Genomic DNA, 17670 nt, shown 5'->3' on the forward strand with positions numbered 1-17670 from the left:
TCTCCTAAAGACCTATTCAAAAATCTATCACAGTGTACCATTTACTGAAACACAACGTTATTAATTACATAACACAACATTGACGTTGACGCTCCCAGCGCTTAGCGCAGGTACTCGGGGTATTGGAACACATCCACTAGCTGACGTTGACAGAGGACAAATGTAAACATAAGTAGAATGCACACCCATCACTCCATCAACAATCGTCAGTCGAAGAGTTGTGTGAGAAGAATGTACACCAACGAAGAGAAGGTAGAAATGCTACTCATCTATTGGGAATGTAAGTTAGCTGAACAGTAATTGCAGTACTGTTTTCATATGTATGGGTAGATTTAGTACAGTAGTTTAGTCCTTTTAAATACTGTTGTGTAGAGCAGCCATACAGTAAAGGCTGTCCTTCCCACAAACTGCATCGACATAACGTTTCTTTTATTGTTGTTGTTGTTGTTGTTGTTGTTGTTGAAGGTAGGCGAAACGCTACGCAGACAGCGGAACTGTACAGAGAGCGATATCCTGACAAAACCTGCCTTCCCGACGTATGTTTTCTCGTCTTGTTGTGACGCTTCAGGACACGGGAAGTTTCAACCCACGACAACCCAATCGTCGTAGCAACCGTACAGACGAAGCTGTTCTCGCTTCCGTTGCTATGAATCCACATGTGAGCACACGCCAACTTGAACACTTGAACTGGGCAATGGTACAGGACAGTCAAAGTCAATTTTGTGTTATGTTTTTACTTGGTTTGCATTTGTTTTCTGACAGCTCCAGCAAGTGGACGAGTTGTAATCACGGGCTCAAACTCAGTGTTGTGTTATGTACTTAATAACGTGTGTTTCAGTGAATGGTACACTGTGATACATTTTAGAATAGCTCTTTAGGAGATGAAATGCATTACCGAATAAAAAGTACAGGATGCCAGTTAAAAAAGTCATACCGCTGTTAATATCTTTGTAAAAAACAAAGCTTCAACGAAGGCAATCATGCTGATTAATGTCCCCTTGACGGCTAAAGAACATTTGCTTGAAATATTTTGTAGTTTGCATCTGGACAAACAGTTACTTAGGGTAGTCAAAATAAATGGGACACCCTGTATAAATACCTAGGGCAGATTTTAGTCTTGAATAGTGCATTTAATCTCTGTATCGCGTAATGTCTTGCGATTAATCCACATCAGCTCAACAGACAAATTACCACAAATCACACAGTAACGTGTAACAACGCCTCTGTATGAATACTCTGTGTCAGGGGTATTGTGGTATTCAAGCATTCATCATCCAGTTTTTACAAATAACATGAGACAGATCGAGATGTCTCAGACGTTGAATCGCTCGAGTGGCCCACCCTGAAATTATATTTAAGCTTTCTGACAGACTGAAACTGTGTATCGAACAGAACTCAATCCTAACGCCTTGGCCTTTCATAGGCAAGTGGTCTGCCTAGTGAGCTATCCGAGCACAACTGACGACTAACCCTCACAGCCTCTCCTCTGGTAGTACCTCTTCTCTTACCTACGAAACATCACGAAGTATCAAATCAGCGTACACTCCAGCGCAGAGGATTCTTTCCGGAAACAATCCTCTAGGCTGTGGCTGTCATTTCTCCCAGATGCACTAGTCTTACTATCTACATAGGAGGACTTCGGTGAAGTCTAGAAGGTGGGGAAAGGGGCACGAGCAGAAGTAAAGTTGTGAGGGCACGTTCTGAGTCACACCTGCACAGCCCAGTCGATGAAGGACTTGCCTCTAGAAGGCAAATATCCCATATTCGAGTTCCAATCTGGCACAGAGCTATAATCTGCCAAGTAGATTCAAACCATACACACTCCACTAAGGAGTAAAAATTCATTCTGCGTTGTAGTATTTGTTTGTAGTCCAGTCAGAGTAGTGCAAGTAGGGGGAGGGCGGGGGGGGGGGGCGCAAGTGCCAAGTGCATGAATCCTAAATCCCCATTCCAGACAAGGCCCTAGTCAACGTGGTCTGCCTTCCTTCGTCTGATCTATTATCAAGTGCCGAGTATGGACGACTATGATGGGTGCTTTTACAGTGTAGCGTTGGGTTTATGTCGTTGTGGACAAAGGAGAGCGAAAAGGTGGAGGCCGGTGCTGGTACATAGCCCATTGCTCTCGAATAGGACCAAGAGGCCTGCCGAGCTAAATGTCCCCATCCAGTGGGTGGATCACAACCAATGGTGCACCGTGCCTCACTTAATCCAGAACACTAAAGCAAAGACTAGTGATTAAAAACTTTAGCCCACTACCTCTCCTCCACTTGTCTGCAGTGAATACTGGCAGTAAAAATTTTTCACTACCACGATTCGAACCAGCTATCTCCTCTACAGAGAAAGGTTTGTATGTCGTAATTTCTAAAAATCTACTTGCATATAGTTTTTATTATTTACTTAATGTCTTATTTATCCTAGTGCTATCAAGGCCGTCTGGCTCTCTCTTGCATCAGAACAGATAACATACAGTTTGTGGAGTCTTCTTCTTTGGTACATTTGTAGTACGACAGGTACTGACGAGACTCCCTTATTTTGCTTTTTCCTTTGCCTCTTCCTTAACTTGCTGCCAACCACTACTCCAAGTCTTGTTTCTTCACCTCCATTTCCTGCGTCCTTGATCGGTCATTGTGATACTCTATTTCTGTTCAATGTACGTCCCAGCTAAGAAACTTTCCTCATTTCGTCATTTCCACCAGTTCTCTTCTCAGCAATACTTCTTCATTCGTCAGTCAGTCAGTGCACTTCAGTTTCAGAAGTTTTTCTCACAATTACACTTCAGAACTATACACGTATCTTCCTAGTCCATCGGCCCCATTAATCAGCGAGCACTGCTTGATCATTTGCACACTTAACGGCCTGCGTCTTTACGCCTCCCACTGTTATGTCTCCTTCTGTTTAATGTTTCGGCACTTTTCTCGGCGTCAAGACTTTATTACACAGGTGAAAAACCCTTCACAGGCTTTGTAGAATGGCATATGGATCAGTTGTCCTACATCTTTGTATTGATGGCATTGTGATTCTTTGGTAGCATGCACATTTTAAACATTTTAGCTGTTGCATGAGAGAATGTAATTTTTTCACTCACTGCAACATTATCATTATTAAGTATTTGTGGATCAATTATAACTTACTAGGAGCTAAGAAAGAGAGCACAAAAAAGAGAATGAAAAAATGGCATCTAAAACGTTAGCTAACAATACCGAGAGCGGAGCTCATGACCTACATATATTCAAAGAGAAGTAAAGATAGACCTAAAATCATTAAATTATTTCTAGAAATAAGCCATTGGGGTAACTTTGAATTGGGGAAATTTGTTGCTTTTCGTATGTTAAGGAGTAAGTTACACCGTATTCTAACGCTTGATATTCGGAGGGACTTAACGCCAAGTCCTTCGGTATGAGGGATGGAGGGAAAAGTAAGGATTTAATGTCCCTTGAAAATTGTTGGTGTTGAAAATCTGTATTTGATATTTGGGTTTTTACGATGGAGTCAAAATTAAACAAAACTATTTCATGTAAATCACGTAAGTGTGGTAGTAGCAGCGTTAAAATACAGGGAGAGAAACATTTTTTACAACTTGTACACAAACCAGACGGCAATCATAAGAGTCAAAGGGAACCAGTGATTGAGAGGCAGTGAGACAGAGTTGTGGCCTATCCCTATTACTATTCAGTCTGTACACTGATTAAGCTGTAAAGCAAAGCAAGGTGAAATTGGGAGTAGGAATTAAATTTCAAGGTGAAGGAAAAAAAACTTACAGTTTGCTGATGACAGTGTAATTCTGTCAGAGACAGCAAACGACTTGGAAATGCAGTTGAATGGAATGGACAGTGTCTTAAAAGGAGCATATAAGAGAAAAATGAGCAAAAACAAAAAAAGTGTAATGGAATTTAGTTGAACTAAATCAGGTGACAGTGATAAAATTAGAGTGGAAAAAGAGACATTAAAAGTAATAAATGAGTTTTGCTATCTGGGCATCAATGTAGACTAGCAATGGCAAGAAAAACGTTTCTGAAGAAGGGAAAATTGTTTTCATCAAACAGCAGAATTAAAACATGGACGATAAAAGTTCAGATAAGAAGAGAACAGAAGCTTTCGAAATGTGGCGCTACGAAAGAATGTTGAAGATTAGATAGATGCGTCATGTAACCAATGAATGCTGCAGAAATGTTGCTATAATATTCTGAAGCACCCTTTAGTTTCCTGATGTAATGTAGCCGATTAGAGTGATTGGAGACTCGCCTGGTTGCTCTTTGGTTTGAAGACACATTATAGAGGGATGTGCATGGCCACATTCCTGTAATGTGTCTTCCTTTACATTTCTATCCTGCAACCCTCCCTGCCCACACACCCCCAACCAACCTGAGAAGATAAATTGTCCCTTAATACAACTCTACTACGATTATATGTGGTACACACATTGAAAATTTATTCTTAACCAATGTTACTTAACATTAAATAAAAATTTATTCCATTAAAACACTCTTCTCACTCATTTATGATACCTGCCATCCACATCCCTTCCCTCCTCATTAGTGTTCTCCTGACATGGAACCCAGTTCCACCTTGCCTTTCCCTCCCCCCCCCCCCCTATCCACTAATCACACCTCTTCCCCCAACCAGTATTCTGCTGACATGGAACCCAGTGCCCCTTTCCATTCCCATCCACCCACTACCACACCACTTTCCCCAGAAGAATCCCCTCCCCCCATTAGCCATCCACACACCTTCTCTCGCTGATCAGTATTCTGCTGACATGGAACCCACTGCATCTTTCCCATTCCCTCCCCCACCCACAATCCAACCCCTTCCCTCCTAATCAGTGTTCTGCTGATATGGACTTTAATGTCTCCTTTCCATTCCCCCCATCCACTCACCAACCACACACATTCCCCTGATAATCAGTATTCTGCTAACAGGGAACCTACTGCCTCCTTCCCATATGCCCCCCCCTCCCCAACCACCTAATCAGTATTCTGCTGACATGAAACCTGTGCCACCTTCCTATGGCCTTCTCTGAACAAACCATTCTTTGCAGTTATTTCCAGAATGATGCCGAGGTTTTCTTTGATGTGGAACAGTGAACAGCTAAAGTTCAGACTTCTATAACCAAGATCCATTGTTGGAGAAAATGAGTGGTGGTAAACAGTAAATAAGTGGAAAAGATGTAACACTGTCACAACGTTTCATAGCCACAGCCTGATTTTTTCGTCTTCGTAACTAAAACCTTATGACTACCTCTCATATGTTCAGGTTAATAGAAATCAAAATGATGCGTTTTACTCTGTTTCATTCAGACCTGGAACAGAAAGTGAATGATTAACAATGATATTGGTAACCCTCCATCATGTATTGCACTGCTGTTCTCTGTTCTTTCCAGCGATATGGAGGCGAGGTAAGCATAGACAAGTGAGTGTCTAGTTGTGCATATTTGGGGAGGGATACCCAGTATTGTCTTTGTCTTACAACTAAGGTTACATTTATGCTGGCAAATGCTCCTCACTGCTCGCACGTGGCTTCTCTACAGGGGCCTTCACTCTGTAAATTTTCGCAACACAGTGGATTAGTTGCACCTACGGGAAGCGAAAACGACGTTCTTTGCATCCGTTGGCAATAACGACAGTGATTCGTTCGCCTTAAAAAAGTGGTTATTATAGTGAGAAAGACAAGGAGGTATGGAGTGCGGTTCCCAGCAGCCTATTGCCCTAATGGTGCATCTCATTTACCAATCATAATTTGATTTACTGTAGGCACAATTGCTGATATATATATCAATACATACATCAGAAGAATTTTTTCCTGCTAAAATTGGCCCACTTTACATAAAATTGTCTACTCCACAAATATGTAGATGACACCCTATTACCTGTAAATGGTAACTAAAATTACATACAACTGGTTCACCAAAATTTAATTAGCTTACTCCTTAAAATAAAATTCACAATAGAAGTTGAACAGAGCGAATCAATAAACTTTCGAGACCTAACAATAAGTAATAGCACCCACCACTATAGACCTGACATGTATAGGAAAACTACCACAACATATATTATTATTAACAATCACTCCTGTCACATATATCCACATAAACTTGCATTCTGTAACTCAATGCCCAACCGTACCATGAACTTACCACTTGGCACTGGTGCAACACAGAAAGAAATTACGATATGTAGCACAACAGAATGGTTTTAACTGTGCAATAGTACTCGGACTATACGATCAACTCACACAACGAAAAACACAAAACGTAAGCATATTAATAACGCTGATAAAAGAAGAAAAAATTACAAAAACCTACTTATGTGACAACACCATGCATTGGCCAAATTTCAGGAGAACTCAATAAAATATCTAAAAAGAATAAGGTGAGAATGACGTTCCGTACCAGCAACTGATTAGAAACGAAAATGGAATCGGGAAAAACAAAAATATCAATGTTCTCGAACACAGGAATATTTAAAATCTTATGCATTGGTTGTAACCCATTTTATATTGAACAAACAGATAGGAACATCTCAATTAGATCTAAAGTACACACCTGAAATTGCGAAAGTTACCAATCCACATTTTACCATAAACAAAACGCAGAAAAAATAGAAAATGCAATAATGAATAACCTGGAAGAACACGAAATATGTGTGCCCACAGACGTATATTCAGACAAAATGTTTAAGGACTTGGGTTATTTTTTCATTTCACAGAGAGTTTTGTTTGCTTTTTTCCCTAGACACTTTTTTCTGTGCCGATTTCTTAGGGATTATGAGAATTTTTTTTTAATTAATGAAGCTGTTGGAATGTAGTACTACATACATAGTATCAAAAGATACCAGAATCTCATATTTCACCAAATGTGGACTTTGATTTCCACTATACCTTTCATACGTATTGACCCAAGTTAACAAGGAATAGTTTCCTTATTTTCTGCATTGCTTGTAATCGAACTGATCCTGTTACAATTTGTTATTCATTTATGTCAGCAGGAATGTTTGTAATAAACAGGGATTTGTGTGGAACAGTGTTTGATTTCATTGTTAGATGCACAACCTGTTTGTTATCTTGTTTGAGGTACAGCACCTATGTCTCGTGTTTTCTAGGGCCACCCCTGCCCTGTAAGTTACTTTTTGTGTGACAGCTTCTTCATAAATTCCACACTACTGTATGGAGAGCGCCCCAACTATTGATCAGTCCAACCAGTGCGGATCGTTCTCACACCCACAGGGGTATCTCGAACGCTCAGCTGTAATCTCAGAAGTGAAGCCCATTACATGTAACGTTCACACAATGGATACTTTCACCAGTTCTATCAACCGCTCCCGAATGCCCTACAAACAGTCGAGTATAATTTTCCATTGAACAAGAAATAATTAAACGGATAAGGATTCAAAGGAGCATTGTTAATGCAATTCCTGTGGAAGAGCAGCTGTTACTCCCTCCGAGATAGCACGTCGTCCGTTTTTATCTGCATCTACTGTGTGAACATCTGTTAGATTTTTATCTTGACACTAAAATCGTGCTATAGATGAAACAAGTTTCACAAAATATTACATCTAATGCTCTCCATTATGAAGCGACTGTTATGATCTGTCTGATCCCAGACTGCTTCTGTTTCAAAAATGCCTGTAATAAGACCCTATTTAAAATAGTCGCTGTACTTCCTCATTGTTCAAATTATCTGCTAAGCTCATAACGAACAAATGTGGTGGTTCCATTGATTGAGTACCTCAAAAGTTCAGTAAGTCTATAAAGAACATTTCTTAGAAAATACTCATGTGTCCCGTTATAGAGTCTTGTTCAAGTGTGTGGGATCCCTACCAAATAGCAATATCAGCAGATACTGATCACATACAAGGAAGGGCAGCACGAATGGTCACAGGTTTATTTGACCCACAGAAGAGCGTCACGGAGATGGTCAAAAACGTGAAGCTGCATACACTTGGAAAATACACTGATGTGCAAAATTTAAGGTCGGAAGTAACTTTCAGATGTGTCACTATAAGTAAGATTGCTCTATAGAACTTGAACCATACATAGAAAGAACTGTTACAGTATAGTACAGAGGGTAAGTAGAAGAAATATGCAGTGATCAACAGAAATGATACTTTTATTCAAAGACGATAATTACACTGAAGTAACCGTGATATGTGATGCTCTACTGGATATTACTGAAGATGAGACATGGTTTTTTATGATGCATGATAAGGACAGCAGTACGGGATTGCAACATGGTCCCAAGCTGGCTATGTGGATAGTAAGGAGTCCTTGTTGTAGGTTTTTGGATTTAAGTTGAGGAGACTGGCAGCCCAGTCATTTTACTGAACGTACTGTCGTTGCAACAATTCCTCCGCCTGTGCTTTTCGATATTGTCACGCATCATCATTCATGAAGTGCCGAATATACCCAGTGAAAAGATACACATGGAGAAGGACTACGGTGTCCCAATAATGGTGACTGGGGAATGTACTGTGTTCAGATAATGGAGGTCAGCACACCCAGGCAACATTATGCCTGTCCACACTGTAACACATGGAGCACAAAACCAATCGTGTTCAAAATAGTTGGATGTATCCTAATATGGCGAGAGGAAGCAACACGTAATGCTCCAAAGAACCAAAGAACTCTGCTGACCATGATCGTTTTGGTGGTCCATGTGTTTTGGTTGGGGGGGGGGGGGGAATAATGTAGCATGGGCATACCACCCTCCAGAGCATTGAACATGGTACACTCACAAGTCAACATTGTTGTGACATTGTGTTAGAACAATAATGATTAATATAAAATTATGTAGTCAATATATGAATAAAAATCAAAATTCTCTCGCAGACTCTTACCTCCTTAATTGGGCAGTTAACTGCAGGTTCCGTCTTCTCAATAAAATCTGACCACACTTCACCAGAATCATGAATATGCTCACATAAATCTTCTTTTACCTTTGTCATGAATTGTTTACAAGTGTGAGTCTCATATTTACTCTCGCACCGCTTTAAATCCACTACAACCTACAGCATAATACAAGAGAATAAGTTATTTAGATTTCTTTATTCACTACAAATCATGATATTTTTATTCATTTACAGTTTCTTCTGTTGTATAGAAAAATGTTTCCATTTCCTTTTGAGGTCTAACATTACTGTTACATCTATACGTATTTTCTGTATAATTAAATAAACAAATGTTTCAGAAATGTAAAACAGATGGTGTACCTTTTCTGAAGAGGTCAATAGCCTAGACCAAAATAAAATAGTACAATAAAGAAGACAATTAGGACTACTTATTCTTACTACCACCGTCATAACTTACTTTGTTGGTTGCTGGGATGAAATGTTCCACATTTTAAATTTTATACAGAAATTACTGCTACGAAATTACAAGATATTCAGTGACTCCTTTCAAATGGGCCAATGGTCCTATTTATTAATGCATCGTTGAAGCAGCGAAGCAACAGCTTTATGTAATTTTGTGACCAATATTCACACATTAACACTAATGCCAGGTACTATAAAAAAGCCAGGAACCATAAAATTTGATGCAGAGGGAAAGAAACAAGCACTGAAGTAATAAGTTCAGTTACATTTAATTATTGAATATAGTACTGGTAATTTGGACTTCCTTACTTAAAGAAAGCACAAAAAGCTTTGGTATATATAATTACAAATCTAATGCAATTGCAAACACAAAATCAATTTATTAAACTGTACAATTTCATCTGTCCATTTGAGCTCAGTGTTATTGGATGTAAGTTCAGATACAAGGGAAGCTCAAGGCATGTCAAGAGCATCAATGCAATTGTTAGAGCCTCCAAAAGCTGGACAATAACACACTATACGAAATAAATCATAAGTTTGTACCTTACCGAATCAAACATTTATATTCCTTTGTTTTTTGTATGTACTCATGGAATAAACAAAATAATACAATGTATGATACTTTTACACGCATAGATCATATGTTCCCCAAATTTCAACAAATGACAATTGTTCATTGTTTTGTGAAACATAGTGAAACAAAACTATTTGATGATAGGACACTGAAACTGATATCATTGCAACCATCCTGGTTTAACCTTAAATTAACATATAACAGAATAACGTTGTTATATTTGTTTGAAATTACTAAAATCCAAAAATAAATGTGTTATTTTGTCGAAAGCTGACATCTTGAGATCGTGACTGTGTTGAATTATGGCTTAATTGCTACATTAAAATAAAAACAGTAACCATACTACTCTTAATAATGCTATTCATTAGGAACAAATAGAGAACTGTCAAGTCATGTGAATAGGTTCATGTTCAGATGGTGTTTAAATTTGAAATTAAGTTATTCTGTAACTGTGGTGTTCACAGATTTTGGAAGAAGTACCTTGGGATTTTGGTGCCCTACAGCAAAAATTAAAAATGTAAGGAAGAAGGAATATTTTGTTGCAAAAGGACCTAACAATGACTTATAACACTGCAAATACGTTTTTTGGTTTTGTGTTACTTCCTTCGAAAATCCTGTGTCTGTATAATGCATTAATGGCTACTGGTTTTCAGTGTAAGTAAAACAAAACTATACATATCTTTTGTTTCAAAATTTGTTTACATTATTATAATTGAACTTTTGGTAGTTTTACAATAAAACTCCTTTTTCTGCTGTAAGGAACCACAAACTCAAGGAATTTTTCTCGAATCAGGGACCATTCTTTGTACACCATTTTGTAACTTCAAGTGTGAGCAACCATCTGAAGATGAACCTGTCACTTCGAAACTGGTAACAGTGCTCTGTATACCCAATAAATGTCATTGTTAATGGTGTCTGGTTACCGATTTATGCAAATAAATACATGTCTTCAAAAAGAAGCTAAGGTTTTATGCCACAAGGATTGAACCCTATATCATGTACCTGATAAGATTTTGAAAGATAAAATTTAGCTGAAACAGAAACAACTGCACAGAAACGGTTCAGTGAATATTATCTGCAGTTTTATTCAAAAAGTTTTAAGTGGAGATTGGGAGTATAAAAATAAATTAAATAAAAAACCTGCACCAAGCAGTGACATTAATTATGTTACTTAAAATTTCACTCATATGACAACTTCAATTTGAAATTTTATTTAAAGTGATGATGATGATGATGATGATGATGATTGTGATGACGACGATGACTATGAGGCCATCACATCCAAGGTCAGTTTGAAAATTCTTCCAGTATGTGGCTTTTCAGATTTTATAGTTTATTCAGTCATGTGTTATGGGCTCAGTCTTCTCAGGAAACGATGAGAGAATCTAAGAATACTTAAGACTATAAGGTTAATATTGGATAAAAAATAAGGGCAAAGAACATTTTCAAAACTACAAATCTTCCCTTGGTTTATGTAACATTTTTAACTCTCTCTCTGCCTCATCTGTAGATTTTAATGTTTGCTCTCTTGAATGGAAATCAATTATTAGCTTCGTTTACAGACTTCTACACTTTTTTCTTCTAATAATGCTTTTGGCTATGATTGTGTATGAAGTCTCTTTTTTTTACAGATGACTCACCATTAGGTTCGTCGACTTATCTAAATGTATAGCTGATGTATTATCATTATAAATGTATTATTATCCATATTCATTGCTGGAAAGTCGTTAGCTTCACCTAGTTCTTTAGGAATAAGTCTCTGCAACTCCTTTAACACATTTAGCCAGAAATGGTCACAGATTTTCCAACCTAGTTCCACACCATATCTTAAGCATTTACAGTAGCATCAAACCGAATTAATTGTTTAACTTTTTATAAGGAGTGTCCAGACTTGATGCTGTGTGATATTAATTTTCATTTTCTTATCTTTTTAATTTTTTCCCCACTCACTGCAAACCTGTCGCTGCTAAATTGCCATTATCAAGTTATGTTATTTTGTCTAGGTGAATTAAGGTGGTAATTAATTTGTTATGACAGTAAACTGGCAGTTTCGCAAATACACACATCAAAACAAGTCTTGCATCACCTCCATCTCAGAGTTCTGGGACCTGTACAGAAAATTGGGATAGAGATCAACATAAACACCATTTCTGCCCTTTTTATTTACCTGGAAACCACACATTTCATGTTGTAGCACCATACAGCGAGACCCTCAGATGTGGTGGACCAAATTGCAGTACACACCAGTACCTCTAATACCAAGTAGCACGTCCTCTTTCACTAATGCATGTCTGTATTCGTCTTGGCGTACTATCCACAAGGTCATCAAGGCACTGTTGGTCCAGATTGAACCACTCCTCAACGGCGATTCGACGTAGATCCCTAAGAGTGCTTGGTGGGTCACATCATCCATAAACAGCTCTTTTCAATCTATCCCAGGCATCTTCGATAGGGTTCATGTCTGGAGAACATGCTGGCAATGTCGTTATCCTGAAGGAAGTCGTTCACAATATGTGCACCATGAGGGCGCGAATTGTCATCCACAAAGACAAATGCCTCGCCAATATGCTGCCGATATGGTTGCACTGTCGGTTGGAGGATGGCATTCATGTATCATACAGCCTTTATGGCACCTTCCATGACCACCAGCGGCATACGTCGGCCCCACATGAAGCCACCCCAAAACAGTAGGGAACCTCCACCTTGCTGCACTCGCTGGGCAGTGTGTCTAAAGTGTTCAGCCCGACCAGGTTTCCTACAAACGCGTCTCCGACGATTGTCTGGTTGAAGGCATATGCGACACTCATCAGTGAAGAGAACATGATGCCAATCCTGAGCTCTCCATTCGGAAGTTGCTGGGCCCGTCTGTACTGCGCTGCATGGTGTCATGGTTGCAAAGATGGACCTCTGCATGGACGTCGGGAGTGAAGGTGCTCATCAGGCAGCCTATTGCGCACAATTTGAGCCGTAATTCGACGTCCTGTGGCTGCACGAAAAGCGTTATTCAATACGTTGGCGTTGCTTTCAGGGTTCCTCCGACCCATAATCTGTAGGTAGCGGTCACCTACTGCAGTAGTATCTCTTGGGCGGCCTGAGCAAGGAATTTCATCGACATTTCCTGTCTCTCGGTATCTCCTCCCTGTCTGAACATCACCACTTTGGTTCACTCCGAGATGCCTGGACACTTCCCTTGTTAAGAGCACTTCCTGGCACAAATTAACAATGCGGACGCGATCGAACCGCGGTATTGTGTCTACAGACAACACAACCCATGTACTTTCTTCCTGGTGGAATGACGAACTGATGGGCTGTCCAATCCTCTCCGTCTAATAGGCGCTGCTCATGCATTGTTGTTTACATTTTTGGGCAGGTTTAGTGACATCTCTGAACAGTCAAAGGGACTGTGTCTGTGATACAATATCCACAATGAACGTCTATCTTCAGGAGTTCTGGGAACAGGGGCGATGCAAAACCTTTTTTGATGTGTTTATAAAACATTATCACCATTGTTCATGTACATAATCTGGAAACATGTCAGAGAGTCAATACAAAACATATGATAACGTCATAATTTACATAAAATTGTCGAAAATAGGACTTAACAAAAATATTCACATAAAATACGGAAACGCCTACGCAACACACACCTATAAATTAATAGCACCTATGATCGCTAGAAACATAGACTTCTACTAATATAAAGCAGCGACTGATATATGTACAAACTAATAGTGTATATATCATCTGTATAACAGTGCTAATATTTTGTAAACAAATGATACTGTAGCTCCAAAACTGTCAAATTACTGTCATAACAAATTAACGCCTTAACTCAGCAAATATAGAATGACAGTCATAATACATTTGCCAATGGTGTTAACATATACAGACAATATATTATGCCTTGACAATAGCAATCAGCTTGAAAACAACAACTAGCCAAAACAGATCTGTAGTCAAATGGAGGAAAGAAAAAGTAATATAATACAGCTAGAAGTCGTGATGCTCTTTACAAATATGTTACTGATGACTCACATGACACTGCAGGCCTTATGGAATATAACTACTTAACATTAATAACATTCGATTGGTGAAACTCCATAAATCAGCTTTTGGATAACTTTTCACATTAAATAAAATTCATGATTTAAAATACCATGGAATTCAATTTTTTCTCTTTTTCTTAGCTTCTGAATCCACTGTCTGTAAATGATAGGAAAGTCTATAAAATACAGTAATCCATGAAAAGGACACACTAAAGAGCAGACTGTCAAGCTACATAAAATACCTCTGCAGTCTGTTTTTACACTATGTACTGTAGTCTATGCATTAAATATATATATTCTAGCATAATGTTTCATACTGTGCTTACAAAATAAATAGTTTTTAACACATATAAAAAACAGGTTTACCATATTTTGTGCATCAAAAGAAACTAACAGCTCAAGCTACAGTCAATTATCTTCAAACGCCTCTTCAATGGCAATTAATTCATTATTGCTAGTAAATGCCTAATGAATTACCTCATACTTAAGAAATTAAGATCTTCCAGGAAAAGTTGATGGAATAATATCTATAATCACAGCATTCATTCACTAGAATAAATGTTACAACAAAGATTTTACACTTTGTAATTGCAAATAATTGTTTGCAATTTCTAAATAAAATCGGGATTGTGTACTGTATAATTAAAAATTAATACCAATCTCACATTTATTCATCTCCAACCGATATGATATAAAAAAAGACATAAGGTATGGTGTGACATCTGGTGTCCAAGTGAATAAATCAGGGGATTGTAAAATAAATACTTATTTATGTATATTAGCTAATTATTCTTTGAGAAAAATAGCTATATAGTGACAAAATGAAGAATAATTAAAATATGATACATTATTAGCTGTAGCAATACCAGCACATTTTCCATAATGCATAATACCATGGGGAGTAAATTGTGACAGCCAACATAAATTCCGTAAGAAAACAAATTGCCTTCAGTGGGTTTAATTTTTATTAATGAAATACTTTTTAAATACGCATATGTGATGCATATGTGATGCATATGTACAAAACCTAAAAATATCTTTTAGCACAATCCTAGAAACATCAATGTACTTCCATAATGTTTACGCCAAATGGAGAGTACTTTTCGACCACAAATCTTTCTTTAAATATAAATTTCGTGAACTGCCATTAATTTTCATTCACAGTATTCCTTTTAAAATTGTATAGATGTGTAAGAAGGGACCTAACCTTGAAAATATGAATATGGCATTTGGCACAAAAAGTCACATTCACTTACCAACACTTACATTTTTTGTCAAGTTTCACTGAAAATTTTAAAACAATCACCAAATGTGATGTAAGACATCGTTAAAACAATATTTTTTGAATTTTAAAATATAATGGAGACATATTCAGGTTTATAATTACTTAGAAGCGTTGGTAGCCTCAAAGGCTACATTCTATGGATAGAAAATAGTGCAGTGCGAATCTAAAATTCATTTTTAAAATAATATTGTAATTTAACATAGTAATGGGCCAGACAAAAATCAGGACTGCAAGATACCTCCTTAAGAAAATCACCGCCACATAAAGGGATTTATCATATTAAAAAAAATTTTACAGTTAAATAACAATTGGGAAAAATTTCTTACAGTTCAGTGTAGAAACAATAACGATTCAGTTGAATGATTTTAAATCCAGAGCTAAATCAGGAGAATATTCATTTAAACGAGTATTGTGGCCAAGTTCGTTCACCTGGAGAATATTTTTATTGAAAGTATGTTAAAGTTGTAACAGTGTGGTATCTATTGTTACACTGAATATGTTGTAAGTGAAGGCATTGTGGGTGGCACACTGAATGTTGTAGTAATGAGAAGAGCGAAAAAAACGATTGATCAAAAGAAGTAAATGTAAAGTTAACATTTATCAGTGAAAGGACAGTTGTAAGTAGGCTGTTTAGGTTCTTATATTGGTAACGCCGCTGCCACGTAGCGCTCTGTATGAAAATCACTAGCTGTGCTGTGTGCATTCTGTGGCTGATTGGCATTGTTGTAATACTCGCCATTGTACGTTGGGCAGTTGGCTGTTAACAGCGGGTAGCGTTGCGCAGTTGGAGGTGAGCCGCCAGCAGTGGTGGATGTGGGGAAGTGAGATGGCGGATTTTTGGGAATGGATAATCTGGAGGTGTGTCCATCAGAAACAGTACATTTGTAAGAATGGATGTCATTAACTGCTATGTATATTATGACTATTAAGGTAAATACATTGTTTGGTCTCTATTAAAATCTTTCATTTGCTAACTATGCCTATCAGTAGTTAGTGCCTTCCGCAGTTTGAATCTTTTATTTAGCTGGCAGTAGTGGCGCTCGCTGTATTGCAGTAGTTCGAATAACGAAGATTTTTGTGAGGTAAGTGATTTGTGAAAGGTATAGGTTAATGTTAGTCAGGGCCATTCTTTTGTAGGGATTATTGAAAGTCAGATTGCGTTGCGCTAAAAAATATTGTGTGTCTGTTTAAGCACAGTCATGTACAATTTTTCTAAGGGGACGTTTCATATGTCGACCCTTAGCCGATGATACCTCACTGGAATCTTCTGATTTTTTTCTTGTAGTTTGTGTAATTAGTGTAGCTATTGTTTATTGCTAGCGCGTAATTGTAGAGAGAATCTCCTTTGTAGTTGCAGTCTTTCATTGTTGTACAGTAAAACAATTGTGGCATGCATGTAGATCTGCACCAAGTATTTCGCAGTTGCGCTTGCAATTAACTAAATATTATTTTCAGTGCTATGTTAATGTGTTCTCTTATTTTTGCTCTTCAAATTGTGCTTTTCTGTGTTATCGTGTGAAACATTGTGACAATAATGGCGTGTGAAAAACGTAACACTAGGCTCCAAAGTAAACTGAGAAATAATAGTGACAACGAGCCTAGCTTATCAGCACCACTGTGTAATGAATTAACAGACATTCGAAGTAGTAATTTGGTAATTGTGCATAGGGAAATGGAGCGGGCGGCAAATAATGGTGTAAACAATGAAACAAGTAGTGAACAGGGAAGCATTATCGATCGATCGGTCGGCAATAGCTCGCCTCAGAAATACGAAATGACAGAACACAATATTGCAAATACTGTAGGCTTAGGTTTTGGGTCCTCGCCGTTTTCTCAGATGAGTCAAGACACATTTTCTGCTTGTCAAAATTTGAATGTTGCCGGTGAAAATGCACTGCCAAAAAGCATAGAGAAACAGGTTCCAGACACAAATACATTATTATTGTAATTAATGCAACAAATGGAACAAAATCAGAGACAAACACAGCAAAAGCTTCAAAAGTTAGACACAATGGAACAAAATCAGAGACAAACACAGCAAAAGCTTCAAAAGTTAGACACAATGCTTGAACAAACACGTGAAGATTTAACTACTGAGTTACATAACATTGAATCGAAATGTCAAAAAGTCTGTAATGACGTAAAAACACAAATTTGTGAGCATTTTCAACCTATTTTTTCGCGGCATGAAAATGCATTACAGAATCACGAAGCAGCCATAAAAGAACTGAAAACTATTGTTCACGAAAATCATGAGACCTTGCAAGCTAAAATTGACTCAGTTGCATCTATCGATTCGGTTACGCAACCTGCAAAAACTCAGGAAAATTTAAAGGACACAAAAGATACTCTGAAAATTGGTTCAGAGACACACATGGAGGAAATTAGTTAATTATCAGAGAAAGTAGTTAAACTTTCGGATCAGCTAAATAATTTATCTACGAAGGTAGATGATAATCT

General features: G+C 37.9%; 1 protein-coding gene across 1 annotated transcript in view; it reads right to left on the bottom strand.

Moving 5' to 3' along the window:
• Nucleotides 1–17670, bottom strand: part of LOC126484031 (uncharacterized) — a 200576-nt gene that overhangs the window by 74740 nt on the left and 108166 nt on the right. The window contains exon 3 of the mRNA XM_050107362.1: nt 8832–8999. Within this exon, the coding sequence (XP_049963319.1) occupies nt 8832–8999 (168 nt within the window). The remainder of the gene's footprint in view (nt 1–8831; nt 9000–17670) is intronic.

This window comes from Schistocerca serialis, chromosome 6, assembly GCF_023864345.2.
Source record: "Schistocerca serialis cubense isolate TAMUIC-IGC-003099 chromosome 6, iqSchSeri2.2, whole genome shotgun sequence".
NCBI lineage: Eukaryota > Metazoa > Arthropoda > Insecta > Orthoptera > Acrididae > Schistocerca > Schistocerca serialis.